The sequence below is a fragment of the Trachypithecus francoisi genome, unplaced genomic scaffold (genome assembly GCF_009764315.1).
Source record: "Trachypithecus francoisi isolate TF-2019V2 unplaced genomic scaffold, Tfra_2.0 Lachesis_group11, whole genome shotgun sequence".
Taxonomy (NCBI): Eukaryota; Metazoa; Chordata; class Mammalia; order Primates; family Cercopithecidae; genus Trachypithecus; species Trachypithecus francoisi.
Genome location: NW_022681456.1, coordinates 61,165,734 through 61,181,006, shown reverse-complemented (window position 1 = coordinate 61,181,006; position 15,273 = coordinate 61,165,734). Strand labels below are relative to the sequence as shown.

At 34.9% G+C, this 15,273-nt stretch overlaps 1 protein-coding gene across 1 annotated transcript in view; it reads left to right on the top strand.

Annotated features, from left to right (window-relative positions):
* The window catches only part of TRHDE (thyrotropin releasing hormone degrading enzyme), a 421,266-nt gene that overhangs the window by 397,544 nt on the left and 8,449 nt on the right, over window positions 1-15,273 (top strand). Inside the window, exons 16-18 of the mRNA XM_033221251.1 lie at window positions 10,374-10,541; window positions 11,076-11,216; window positions 15,056-15,137. Coding sequence (XP_033077142.1) covers window positions 10,374-10,541; window positions 11,076-11,216; window positions 15,056-15,137 — 391 coding nt within the window. The remainder of the gene's footprint in view (window positions 1-10,373; window positions 10,542-11,075; window positions 11,217-15,055; window positions 15,138-15,273) is intronic.

The following is a 15,273-nucleotide window of genomic DNA, read 5'->3' as shown; positions in this document are numbered from 1 at the left end:
CTGTTCGTGTTTATCATGTATACCATATCTAGAGAAAAACACACACAGTTTTCCTTCGCAGATAATAAAATTCTATTAAAGAATTTAATTCTCAGGCAGCTTTTAAAGAGAAATGACTGTGGGAATTTTCACATTCTTATAAAGAATCTCCATGTTCACTAGGAGGGGCCCTCTCCTTGTAATCCTAATATCAAGAGTCTCACAGGACTCATTTGTACTGTTCATAAGTGTGGGTTCTGTGGGGTTTTTTTTAGCTCATGCTTTACAAACAAATGAGCATTTTCATTTGTTTCTAATGACTTTGGTTTATACAAAGAGATCTTAAACTGTCCCCAGAGCAATCATTTTGCTGAAATGTTATTAGAACATCTTTACAAATTTAGCAACAAAAGGGGGTTTCATGAACAATGGAAGTCATGGCCGGGCGCGGTGGCTCAAGCCTGTAATCCCAGCACTTTGGGAGGCCGAGACGGGCGGATCACGAGGTCAGGAGATCGAGACCATCCTGGCGTACACGGTGAAACCCCGTCTCTACTAAAAAATACAAAAAACTAGCCGGGCGAGGTGGCGGGCGCCTGTAGTCCCAGCTACTCGGGAGGCTGAGGCAGGAGAATGGCGTAAACCCGGGAGGCGGAGCTTGCAGTGAGCTGAGATCCGGCCACTGCACTCCAGCCCGGGCTAGAGCGAGACTCCGTCTCAAAAAAAAAAAAAAAAAAAAAACAATGGAAGTCATTGGGAACCGAAGGCCCTTGGCATATCCGGTGCTTACCAATCTTGTTTCATTTCTAGGCATGAGTAAAAATGATCTTGTGAACTTTACATTGATTCTTCATCTGCTGCATGGATAAAAAACATGAGTTGATGGGGTGAGAAGAGGTGCTACTTGTTCTCTTCTAAGGAGCCATATAAACCTGTGCAATTGTACTTCTTAGCAGCTGCTAATAGAGTCATTTCTTCCCTGATATTTTGGGGATTTGCAGCTGAGACTGAGAATTATTTTTTAATGGACCATCAACATGCTTTAAATTATATATGTAAACATATGTGTGTTTCATTTTCATAGTAATGAAATTTCATCAAATTTGATATATCTGCTATGTGACGGACAGCCATTGAGAAGACTGCCACTTGACCAGCAGTTTTTTGTAAAGCATGTTCAAAGTATGCAGTCTTTCTCTTGATTTGAGGCTACAGACACAAATATAGAACCTGCCCTTGTTATAGGCAGCTTTGCCTTCAAAGACCTTCTTTGCCCCCTACTTGTGTTAGATTCCTTCAGGGTTGTCTGTCTGTTATTTTATCCATTTGTGTTAGATTCCTTCAGGATGGCCTGTCATTTTATCCAATATTTTATTGCCAAGTGTCCTTTCAGAATCTCTTCTTCTTGCTCTGTGTATGACCAACTTGCCATACAGTAGCTCCTTAAATATACTGCTACTTTATATCCTTTTAACTCACCCAGAGGCTGTGTTTTAGCAAGTATCACTTCAATGCTGGCAAACACAATGAATACTTATTTTCAGAAATCCAGTCTTTCCAACATCAAACATTTACCAAAGATGACTGATTAAACCGTGGATTTTTTTTTAAAAAAGTAATTAAAAAAAGTTACAGGTAACATTTCTGTACAGTTCAACTCTCAGAAGATTATTTGCTGGATGCCTTGGTATTACTCTGAAGCTCAATGGTTAGGCCCAGGGCATGGCAATGATACCCTCTTGAAGGGTATACAATTTTTAGTGTGATGTCAGCAGGATGGTAGAGCAGGAAGCACTGGATTCTTCTTCCCCTGACAAACACAAAGATTCAGCAACAATTAATGGGCAAATTCCCTTTGTGAGAAATCCAGAAACTAATTGAAATGTTCCTGTATCATTAGTGAGTGTAAAACCACTCATCAAAGCTAGTAGAGTGATTCAGGACACACACTTATCAGAATCTCTACTGCCTAGTACACAGTCAAATGATCAGGAAGAGAATTCCTCCTCCCAGCTTCTCCCAGGGGATAAAAGAGGTAGATTCATGCATCCAGTATCTTACCATTTTCAAAGGTATCCCCAGAAGACTGGCTTCTGTCTTGCCTGCCGTGGAACTCTAAAAAGTCTAGCAAAATCTAGCCGTATGAGGGAGAATGGACGTGGTGGCTTGAGCTAGTGATGCCACATTTTTTTCCCTTGTTCAGCACAGAGTAATGAGGAAAAAAATATCCCAATTCTTGACAGCCTCTTAGAGAGGGAGAGATTTGAGCTGTGCTTCCAGTGCTTCAATGTTTCTGGTGCTGCCCAAAGAATGAGCATTTGCTTTACTAGTCTTGGAGCTCTGACAGATCTGCCATAGCCTAGCTAGCTGGACGAGGACAGAGATAGGAGTTTGAACTGGTAAATGTCATAGATCTTGTCTACTGCTCAGCACAGAACAAATAGAGGGAAATTCCCAGCTCTTGGCTTCCCCATAGGGAGGGAAAGAGTTGATCTGTGCATCCAGTGCTCAAACTTCTCTGGGGCACCCCAAAGAATTAACATCCTACTTCTCAGTTTTGGCGTTCTGGTGGGTCTGGGGCAGGCTAGCCACCGAGAGAAAAACAGAAACAGTGGCTTGAACTGTTAAGACACTGCAGCTTCTCCCCAGCTTAGCACAGAGCAAGCAGACACAACCACAGCTGCCTGCTTCTCCCTGGAAATAAAGACAGTAGAGGTTCCCAGAGTCTCTAGCAAGGCTATTGGGTGAGTATCTTCTTCTGTACAAGGCCAGTTTGTGAATTCGGAGAAGTAAGTGATTAATGTGTAGACATCAACTGATAGAAAAAAAATAAGAATCTAGGAAAGATGTCCCAAACAAAGGAACAAGATAAAACTTCAAAAGTTGACCATAATGAAGCATATGATTTATCTGACAGATAATTCAAAATAACTATCATAAAGAAGATCCCAGAAGTCAAGAGTACAGTGCATTAAAAAATGATAATTTAAACAAGGAGATATAAAACATTTAAAAGTACTAAACAGGTAATGAAGCTGAAGTACACAATAACTTAACTGAAAATCTACTATTAATAGAAGGGTTAAACAGCAGATCTGATTCATGAAGATGGATTGATCAGCAACCTTAAAGACAAGTATTTAAAAATTTACTTAGAAGGACAAAAATGTAAAATGACGAAAAGAAGTGAAGAAAGCTTAAGGGACTTTTGGGATACCAGCAAGTGGACCAATATATACATCATGGAAGTCCAAGAAGCAGAAAATACAATGACTAGAGAGCTCTTTCAAAGATATAATGGCTGAAAACTTCACAAATCTAGAGAAGGAAATGGACGTTCAGAAGCAAAAAGCCCAAGCACCCCAAATAAAGTGACCTTAAGGAAATGTACACCAATACACATTATAATCAAATTGGCAAAAGTAAAAAAGAGAATTTTGAAAACAGCAAAAGGAAAGTGACTTGGCACTTGCTAAGGAACAGTTGTAGAAATATCAAAAGATTTTTCAGCAGAAATCTTGCAAGCTAGAAGGAAGTGGAATGGTATATTCAACATGCTGAAAGGAAAAAGAAAATTGTCAAGCAAGAATATTATACAAGCAATAATGTCATTTACAAATAAAAGAAAAATAATGACTTTCTCAAACAAAAGCTAAGTGAGGTCATCACCAACAGACTTGCCTTAAAAGAAATGCTAAAGGAAATTCTTCAAGTTGAAATAAAAGGATGCTAAACAGCAACAAAATAGCCTAAGAAAGTATGAAGCTCATTGGTCAAAATCAACATATAGATAAATACAAATACTTTATTACTGTAATGGTGGTGGGTAAATAATTTTTAATTCTAGTATAAAATTTAAATGACAAAAGTATTAAAATCAGTATGACTAAAATATATTAAAAGGTACACAATATGAATATATACAAATTGTGAAAACAATAACAGTGTGAGGACAGGAGTTAAACTGTGGAGTTTTGTGTGCGTTTATGCTTAAGTTGTTATCAGCTTAAAATAGACTGTTATATGTCTACATCAAGGTAAGCACACTAATAAAGCCACAGAAGTTACACAAAAGAGAGGGAAAAACAAATCACAGCATATCAATATAAAAATTCAAAAAAAGGAAGATGGCAAGTGAGAAAAAGACAGGAATAAAAACTACGAGACCAATAGAAAACAATTTTGTTAAAATGACGAAAATAAATTCTTCTTTATCAATATTACTATTGATATAAATGGATTAAACTTCCCAATCAAAAAAAAAAAAGTGGCTGAATGTATTAACAAAGCAAGACCTGACTGTGTAGTGTCTATAAGAGTCTCACTTTAGCTTTAAGGACACATATAGGCTGAGAGTGAAGGGATGGAAAAAAATACTCTGTGCAAATGGAAAACTAGAAGAAAGCAGGTGTAGCTATGTTTGTATCAGACAAAAAAGACTTTAAGTCAAAAACCATCAGAAAACAAAGAAGAGCACTATATTATAATAAAAGTGTCAAACCACTGGAAAGATATGACAAATTATAAACATATATACATTCAACATTAGAGCACCTAAATATATAAAGCCAATATTGACAGAACTGAAGGGAGAAATAAAAAGCATTAAAATTAGTGGAGATTTCAGTATTCAACTTTTAATAATAAATAAAATATCCAGACAAAAGATCAATAAGGAAAGAGAGGGCTTACACCACTATAAACCAAATGGACTTAACAGACATACACAGAATAGCATACCCTACGGCAACAGAATATACAATCTTCTCAAGCACACTTAGAACTTCCTCCAAGTTACATTACATGTTAGGTCGTAAAACAAGTCTTAACAAATTTAAGAAGTTTGAAATTTTATCACATATTTTTACTCAACAAAATGAAGTGAAACTAGAAATCAATAGCAAAAAGAAAATGAAAAAATTACAAATATGTGGATTAAGCAAGACACACTTGAACAACAATTGGGTCAAGAAGAAATCCAAAAGGAAAGTAAAAAGTACATCAAGACAAAAATGGATGCACAATGAATGCGCATCATAATGAAACTTACGCGATACAGTAAAAGCAGTACTAAGAGGGAAGTTTATTGTGATCAATACCTATATTTATAATGACCTGAAACTACCTTTACACCTCAAGGAGAGAGAAAAAGGACAAACTATCCACATAGTTAGCAAAAGGGAGGAAATAACAAGATAAGAACAGAAAAAAACAGAATAGAAAACAGAAAAACAATAGAAAAAATCAGACAAGATAAAATTGATAAATCTTAAACTAGATTAGTTAAAAAGAGAGAAGACTCAAAAAGAGAAATGAAGGAGTAGATATTACAACTGATGCCACAGACATAAAAAGGATCAAAAGAAACTACTATGAACAATTATATGCCAACAAATGAAATAATAAAAAAAATGGACATGCTCCTACAAAATGTAGCCTATCAAGACTAACCAATGAAGAATTGGCAAGTCTGTACAGATCTATAACTGGGATGGAGATTGAAAACCAAAACCTCTCAACAAAGAAAAACCTAGGACTAGATGACTTCACTGAAAGGTGAATTCTACCAAACATTTAAAGAATCCTTCAATCCTGAAATTTTCAAAAAAAATTGAGGAACACTTCCAAACTTATTTTACCAACATCACCCTGATAGCAAAGCCAGGCGAAGACATAACAAGAAATGAAAGCTACAGGTTAATACCCCTATGCAGAAATCCTCTACAGAATGCTAGCAGCTTGAAACCAATAGTACATTAAGGGATAATACACCATGACTGGCTGGTATTTATCTCTGAGGTGCGAGGACGCTTCCACATACAAAAATCAATTACTGTTACATATCACATTATTAGAATAAAGGATAAAAATCACATGATCATCTCAATAAACAAAAAGCACTGACAAAATTTAACATCCTTTCATGATAAAAACAAATTCTCAGCAAATAAATAAGGAATAAAAGAGAAGTGCCTCAATGTAATTAAGGCCATATATGAAAAGCCTGCAGTTAACATTATACTCAATGGTGAAAAATTGAAAGCTTTTCCTCTACAACCAAGAACAAAATCAGAATGCCTCCTTTAACCACTTGTATTAAACATAATACTGGAAACCTTAGCCAGAGAAAATAGGGATGAAAAAGAAATAAAAGGCATCCTAATTTAAAAAAGAGAAGTAAAATTGTCCCTGTTTGCACATGACATGATCTTATGTATTGAAATCCCTAAAGTCCACACCAAAAAACTGTTAGAACTAATAAATTCAGTATATTTTCAGGATATAAAATCAACACACAAAAATCAGTAGTGTTTCTCTACACTAACAATAAACTATCTGAAAAATAACTCAGGAAAGCAATCCCATTTACAACAGCACCAAAAAATAAAATAGGCTGGGCATGGCGGCTCGTGCCTGTAATCTCAACACTTTGGGAGGCCAAGGTGGGAGGATCACTTGAAGACAGGAGTTTGATACCAACCTGGGAAACAGAGAGGGACCCCATCTCTATGAAAAAAATATATATATATAAATAAACTTTCAAAAGAATAATATACTTAGAAGCAAGCTGAACTAAGGAAGTGAAAAATGTGTGTACTAAAATCCATAAAACATAGATGAAAGAAAATAAGACAAATGGAAAGCCATCTGATGTTCATGGATTGGAATAATTAATATTTTAAAATTATAATACTATCCAAAGCAATCTACAGATTCAATGCAATTTATATCAAAATTCCAATGACATTTAAAAAATTCTACAATTCATGTGGAACCACAAAAGACTACTTTAATAGCCAAACCTATCTTAAGAAAGGAGAACAGTGCTAGAGGAATCATACTTGGTAATTTTAAAATATGTTACAAAGCTACAGTGGTCAAAATAATATGGTACTATAATAAAGACAGACATATACACCAGTTAGACAGAATATAAAGCCAAAAATAAATTCACAAATATATGCCCAGCTGCTCTTCAACAATGGGTGACAAATATACACAATAGGAAGATGATAGTCTTTTCAACAAATTGTTATGGGAAAGCTGGATATCCACATGTAAAAGAAATGATGAAATTGGACCTTTGTTATATACCAGACACAAAAATCAATTCAAAATGAATTAAAGACTTAAATGGGATCCCAAACAGTAAACTTCTTAAAGAAAGCATAGGGGAAAACTTCATGACATTGATCTTGGCAATGATTTCATGGATATTACATCAAAAGCATAGGCAGCATAAAAATAAATTGTGGAATTGCATCAAACTAAAAAGCACAGCAAAGGGAACAATCTACAAAAGTAAAAAGGCAACCTACAGAATGGGGAAAATGTTTGCAAACCATATATCTGAAAAAGGGTTTATCTCCAAAATATATAAGACACTCCTTCAACTCAACAGCAAAACTATATATACATATATAGGTTTTTTGTTTTGTTTTGTTTTTGAGATGGAGCCTTTCTCTTATTGCCCAGGCTGGAGTGCAGTGGCGCAATCTCAGCTCAGTGCAAGCTCCGCCTCCCGGGTTCACGCCATTCTCCTGCCTCAGCCTCCTGAGTAGCTGGGGCTACAGGCGCCCGCCACCACATATTTTTTGTATTTTTTGTATTTTTAGTAGAGATAATTTACTAGATTTAGTAGAGATTTACTATAATTTACTATAATTTAGTAGAGATAATTTTTTGTATTTTTAGTAGAGACAGGGTTTTACCGTGTTAGCCAGGATGGTCTCGATCTCCTGACCTCGTGATCCGCCTGCCTCGGCCTCCCAAAGTGCTGGAATTACAGGCATGAGCCACTGCGTCCGGCTGCACAACGATATTAATCCGATTACAAAAAGGGGTAAGGATTTAAAAAATCTTTTCTCCCCAGATGACACAGACATGGCCAACAGGTATATGAAAAAAAGTCACTAATCACCAGGAAAATGCAAATCAAAATCACAATGAAATATCACCTCACACTCAGGATAGCTATTATCAAAAACCAAAACACAGCAAATGTTGTCAAGGTTGTGGAGAAATCAATACCCCTCCACACTGCTGATGGGAATGCAAAATAGTGCAGCTGCTATGGTAAACAGTATGGAATGTTCTCAAAAAACTAAAAATAGAACTACAATATAATCCAGCATCCCATTTGTGTATATTTATCTAAAAGAATTGAAATCAAGATATCAAAAACATATTAGCATTCCCAAGTTTGTTACAGCAATATTCACATTAGCCATGATGTGGAAACAACGTAAATGTTCAACAGATGGATAGGTAAAGGAAATGTAGTGTATACATACGATGAAATACTATTCAGCCTTTACAAAGAAGGACATTTTTCAGTATTGACAGTATTGATGAACCTGGAGGACTTTATGCTCGGTGAAAGAGACAGTCACAGAAAGACAGATATGATTCCACTTATATGAGATATTTTAAAAAGTGAAGCTTATGAAATTAAAGAGTGGAATGATGGTTGCCAGGGGCTGGGTACTTTTACGGGTAACTGTAGTATATGGCACCGGTATAGTATGTGGTACTCAAGTGCTTTCCGGGCAACATAGTTTAGTGTATTCTGTTACATTTTTTTCTATATTTCTATGTGCCTTTTCTTCTTGAACATTGATATTGGAGGTTGGTTCTATACATGATAAAAATCCTGACTTAAGGGGCTTTATCCCTATATTCTCTCTGGTATATTGATATCTTCGAAAGTAAACTGTACTATAATATCATGCTTATAAATTAAGGAAATGTACATTGATTGGTGGGTTAGTGATTTCACTAGATATTTTATTGATTTTTTCTTGCAAGTTTTATTCACTCTTTTGGCAAAAGTAGGGCAATTATGCAGTGTTGTGCTCTGTAGCCTATAATATATGGAGGAAAAGACCCACTCTGTTTTATAGCTATTGATTTCAGTTATTAAAGATGGAGGCATCTCTGTAATCTTAACCAGAACTGAGCACATCCTTCAAAATGTGGTGGCAATGCCTTCCTTAGTGATTTCAGGGATGCCCTGTGTCAAGCTGGTCGTAAACACAGCAGAGAAGGCTTTTGTTGGTACTTTTCACAGGGCTTGCAGGGGCGAGATGGAAAACAGGAGAAAGATGTGAAGCTCTTTAATGGTTTATTCTATGTCTGTATTCCTTTTGTTTCATTAAGAACAAATCAAACAAAATGCTTTCTAATGCCACAAAGCAAAAGGGCTTCAGTTAACCAAATTAAAGTAACTTTTCTCCAAATACTTTATTTGTTGAAAAAGACAGAATAAGTTTAGCCTTTTCTGGGAACATGAATTTTGTATGATACTTTCTTAGAATTCTACATACCTGGCATAGTGCCACAATATCCTGATTGTAGCCCTTCTTAGCTGCTTAACAAAATGAGATTCAGATTATCTTAGTGGCAGTTATTCACACAATTCTTCCTGTTTTCCAAATGCTCCTTTAATCATAGCAGTATTTTAATCATCAAGGTCCTAAATCTTTAAAAGGCATTGTTTGCTTTTGCTATCCAGAGAAAGCAGTATATAACTGCCACATTCAAATTAGTAATGAGAAATTTGATAGTAGATGAGTGAATGTTGAAAAAAAGCAAAATTAAATTTTGAAACTTTAAAAAAAGTATTGGAGCATTTTTCAGAGAAGCGTATTAAAAAGTCAGTAAATGTAGGGTACATACCAAAACTTAAAGAAATAATATTTAGTAAGAAAAATCACTATGACAAAGTAGGGATGAAAATTTAAAACTTAGGAATAGCCAAGTCTAATTAAATGTACTGTTTCCCACTATAATATTGCATTTCAGATCAAAGTCAAATTTTAGTATATTTTAAGTTATTTTATAAACATAAGAAAAAATAACTTTCTACTTATGTTTTGGTATCTGTTTATTACCTATATTTATAATCTTCTAGGTCTCCAAAATTTGCAGAGTTGCTTGAGAAAATTACTTATAAAGTTATCTAAGAATTTAAGAGAAAATGTTTCTGTTCTATCCAAATTAATTAGTCTCCTCAACTGGTACTTTCTCGACATTCTTGGGTCTACCAATTATGAGAGCAAAATCTTTGTGTAATAAACATATTAAAGTTGGTGAAAAGATAAAGTGCCTTATTTTCATGGGTTTGTGAAGCCTTTATGTTACTATTTTTGTTTAAGTATAGTAAAGAGTGGAAATAATAATTATGTTCAAAACTACCTTTGAATAAAATACATTATTCATTCAGTGAGAAATATTTTGAAAATATTATTACCATGTAGTATTCTGTTTCAGGTAAAATCTAATTAGCAAAATAATCTTTTAAAAAACTGACTGTAGTAAAGCAAAATCTGTCTTTATTTTCAATACTGTTAAGCTTTTAATTAATAGAACACCACCATGGGTTGCTTCTTTAGAATACCACTAAATGTTAGAGACATCGTATACTGTACAGGAGTGTCACTACTGGATGAGGATGTCTGGGAATTCATATGGATGAAATTCCATTCCACCACAGCAGTTTCTGAGAAGAAAATATTATTGGAAGCCTTAACTTGCAGTGATGACAGGAATTTATTAAATAGGTAGGTCAACTGATTTTCTAAATTTGTTTCTGTAACAAAAGTATTCTCTGTTAATCAAATTGCTCTGAAATTGCTTTTATTTACTTGAATATATGTTAGTTATTTTAAAATATATCTTCCTAAAGGTGAGGAAAACTGCCGTGTTAAAGACTAAAGCTACTTGGTTTCAGAGGTTATATCTTTTTATGACTAATTATTTTATATAATTTATATATGTTTAAGAAAATATTTCATTATAAAAGGAACTGTTCAGTATAAAGAGTTTTAAAGGAGAATTTGCATCATCAAACCAGAATTGTGATTTGTCCTTCCACAAGATTTTTTTAGAGTTTAATGTTTTTAATTAAAATACCATGAGTTTGATCCTCTCTCTTTTATAAACAAATGTGTTCTATTTATAAGTTTGCATTATTAAAGATTACACTAGATTATTCTTTTGAAGAATATGACAAACTAGGTCCTACAATTTTAGTAAGATTATAAAAATGTTTAAGTTATTGGACTAAAAATTTTTACAAAATTCTATCTTTGTAGGCTTCTAAATCTGTCACTGAATTCTGAGGTGGTGCTGGATCAAGATGCAATTGATGTCATAATCCATGTAGCTCGAAATCCACATGGTCGAGACCTTGCCTGGAAGTTTTTCAGAGATAAATGGAAGATACTAAATACCAGGTAGACATAAGAATTCTTACTTGAATGAGTAAATTAAAGCTGAAATATGAGGAATAAAGGCCCAAGTTTTGTATTAAAGCTAAGATCCATGCAATAGGATTAGATTTTAAAATACTCAACCAGGATGAATGTTGCCACTCCTGTGAAACTCAAAATTACTTTTTAAACTCTATAATATATTTCCTTTATTAAAATTGATAGCCTTAATTAATTATATGTGCAAACATTTGGAGTATAAAAGGTTTAACTCAGCAACTTTCCTGGAAAACCTATCAACCTGTCCAAAGTTGAAGACACTGTATCATAAAACCCTTATATCTTGAATATGTTATAGAAATGATTTATAAATACAGTGCTATTATAAAAATAAAACTTTAATTACTTCCATATAATTGTTTTAAATTTTCTTTAAATATAAGTATCTTAAAATACCTGAATAAAACCATGATGTAGAGAAGTAATATTAATCATTTGAATCATTGTATAATTCCAGTTGCAGTAAAATTTATTCCCAGGACATCTTGTTTCATGGTGAGAATTCTTTAGCCTCAACTTTATAAGATATTTCATTATGCATTTAAATATATTATAATACACGCTAATTTATTACTCTGATCATCTCTATGGCCTATTAAAATTCAATTTATTATAGAGCATGTAAATGCTGCTTTTTTTAAACTTAAATGATCCCAGACAGTACACAGACCTATTGTTCTGTCTCTGAAAAGCTAGTGTGCAATCTTTATTATTTTTAAGCATACCTTCATCAGTTACCCTGGTATAATGAGTTCAATTAGAATGGCTGTGTCGAATTAAAACACTCTATCCTTAGGTATTTCATTGTGAGGAAACACTGATATTTCTATAAGACACTTTGACTTTTTTAATATTTTCAGCTCAGATCTTGTAATAGTTGGATGATTAAAGCTTGCTTTGCTTCTGTGCATATAATAGAGCGAATAGTCAAACACTTAAGGTAAAATTAATGTATACAAACATCTAACTTAAAAGAATATCAAATATCTACCAATACACAGTTTCTTTAGGGAGTGGTTTTGTAAATCAGAGTTCAGGGCAATGCAATTATAGGCATATATAGTTTATTTCCTACCAAAAAATTATTGGTTCCTGATATGCTTATTTTGTCTCACTGAATCCATGATCTCCATCCTATCTAAAAATACGGTGGTGTTTACTTTGACAAATAGCAGCATAATCTTCATGGGCTTCTGCTCCTCTGTCGATTTTTTGAATGCTGGCATTCACAGAGCTCTGTTGAAGGCACCCTTCTTCTCACTCTACAAGTTCTTCTTGATTTTAGATGTCTTCTACTCTCATGGTTTCAATTACTCCCAAATCTGTATCTCTAATTCAGACATTGTCCCTACCTTTCTCCTTGTGATGGATTATTGCCCATCGAGGTTGCATTAATGAGTGTGCCTGCAAAGCTAAATCCATGATTTTTCTCTTATCCTCCTTTTCACAGTAAATCTTGTAGCCATCCACCAATTGCTCAAGCCCAGCATCTGGAAGTCTAATAGGCGTCCCCTTTTCTCTTGTCATATATAACAATTAGACTTTAGGTCGTGTCAATTGAACAGTTTCTAAAGTTCGTTGAATTCTTCCTCTCTTTTTTTGCGACGACTTCCCTAATGGAGGTTCTCATCTCTTCCCAGTACTCTTACAATAATAGCCTTCTGTCTCACTGCCTCTATAATTACACAAACACACTTTAGCCTCTTCCGTTTATCCCAAGAATCTTTCAGAAAAGCAAATGTGGTATTTCCCTGCTATAAAACTTTCTAAGTGAGATTTATAATCTAAGCTCCTTAATATGTCCTCTGCATATTTTCTCAGTGTCTTCTTCTTCAGTCCCCAGGCTCACAATGTATCAGTGTATGGACTAATTTTTGTTTGTTTGTTTTTTGAGACAGGGTCTCACTCTGTCACCCAGGCTGGAGTGCAGTGGCACAATCACAGCTCTTTGCAGCCTTGACCTCCTGAGCTCAGGTGATCCTTCCACTTTAGTCTCCTGAGTAGCTGGGACTACATACATACACCACCACGCCTGGCTAATTTTTCTATTTTTTATATAGACAAGGTTTCCCCATGTTGCCCAGGCTGGTCTCGAACTCCTGGGCTCAAGCAATCCACCTGCCTTGGCTTCCCAGAAGTGCTGGGATCATAGGCGTGAGCCATCGTCTTGGCCTGTATGCACTGTTAATATCAAACTACTTGTAGTTGTCTGCACAAACCATGTCTTTTCACATCTCTTTGTTTATGTTCATCTTCTGCCTAAACTTACATTCTTCCCTATTGTTCATAACTACTCCATGGTCAATCTAGATGCCATTACCTCCCAGAAGCCATTCCCAAGACCCTACAGATAAAGAGATCCTCTCTGAGCAGTGTGTATAATTTTATCAACACCTCATTTAGCCACAATACATGGAAATTATCTGATTACATGTCAAACTCTTCAACTAGATAGTATAATACCTTCAAGGGACAGACTGTACCTTATTATTATCGTCACAGGACAATATAAGTAAAAACAACTAATACCTCTTTAGAAAATAAAAATGTCATTTGCCTGGATAGTTGGACAATTTTGTACCCACATACTGATTGAAAGTGATCACTTTTATTATTATTGAATGGCTATTTGCTTGCTTTTACCTAGCTACCTTTTTTTTTTTTTCTGTGGAATAGTTCAATGGTAGAATTATAAGAAATCTCAGTGGTCATCTAGCTCAGCCTTCTCATTTTATAGATGAGAGAACTAAATTCTACAGAAACTTAATTAAATCTTATATTAGATACTTAAGATCCCACAAGTTATGGAAGCATTAGAAAACCTCTTGTAACAGTGTGTAGATCCTTGTCTTTAAAAATCCAGAGTCTTATTTTTATTGTACTTACCTTAGTTGTAAAAGTATGATGACCTGTGATAGGTATCCTTAGCATAGTAGGGACAAATCAGTAAAATGAGAATTCTTTTCAATTCACTGACACAAGTTGTTCCTTGCCTTGGGTCAAAAGTCAAGTAATTGTGTTTGTGGTACAAGGATTAGGCAATCCAAATGAACAAGTAGATGTTATACTTTAATGTGCACATGAAAAAGCTAATATTTTGGAGAGTATTTTTGAGAATGCATTTTGCCTCAGTTTGTAAGAATAAAATATGAAAATGCCAGTGTCAATTATGACTAATCATACCAAAGGATCTGACAGTGCCCAAGTTGATCCTGCAGCTACTCTTGCCTTTGTTGGAATCATTTTCCCTTCCAATGAGCTAGGTTGCTTTGTGATTGAAAGTTTTAAAATAATTACAAAAAACTAGCCGGGCGAGGTGGCGGCACCTGTAGTCCCAGCTACTCGGGAGGCTGAGGCAGGAGAATGGCGTGAACCCGGGAGGCGGAGCTTGCAGTGAGCTGAGGTCTGGCCACTGCACTCCAGCGTGGGTGACAGAGCGAGACTCCATCTCAAAAAAAAAAAAAAAGAAAGTTTTAAAATATTTTGTTCTCAGGCCTTGCCTTGGAAATATACTGTTAATCCCTAAATCCAATTATAGAGGGCTCCTTTAAAAAATTTGCTACAACTTAGACTTCTCTGAAACACTGTGAGCCATATTAGGTGGGAACTGATGATATCCCATAGCCATAACTCTTTGTCCCTCCCCGAATCCCTAGAGAAATGGACTTGAGTGCTCAGAGATCTGGCCGTCTCTGACAACATTGATCAAATGGAATCCTTGAGAAGAACTTTAAAAAATCTTTATAGTAATATTTTTGTAATTACTACCTGCATTAACATTAAGATTCTTTTTTTCTTTTGAGGTACGGAGAAGCATTGTTTATGAATTCCAAACTTATCAGTGGTGTCACAGAATTTCTTAATACTGAAGGTGAACTCAAAGAGGTAAATATTTTAAGATGAGGTCTAATTATTTTCTTTTATAAACATTTGAAATTATGCATTTACTTCAGTCATTTCTTTCCAACAGATTCATATCCATTCCTTTTACTTACACATGCACACCACACACACACAAACA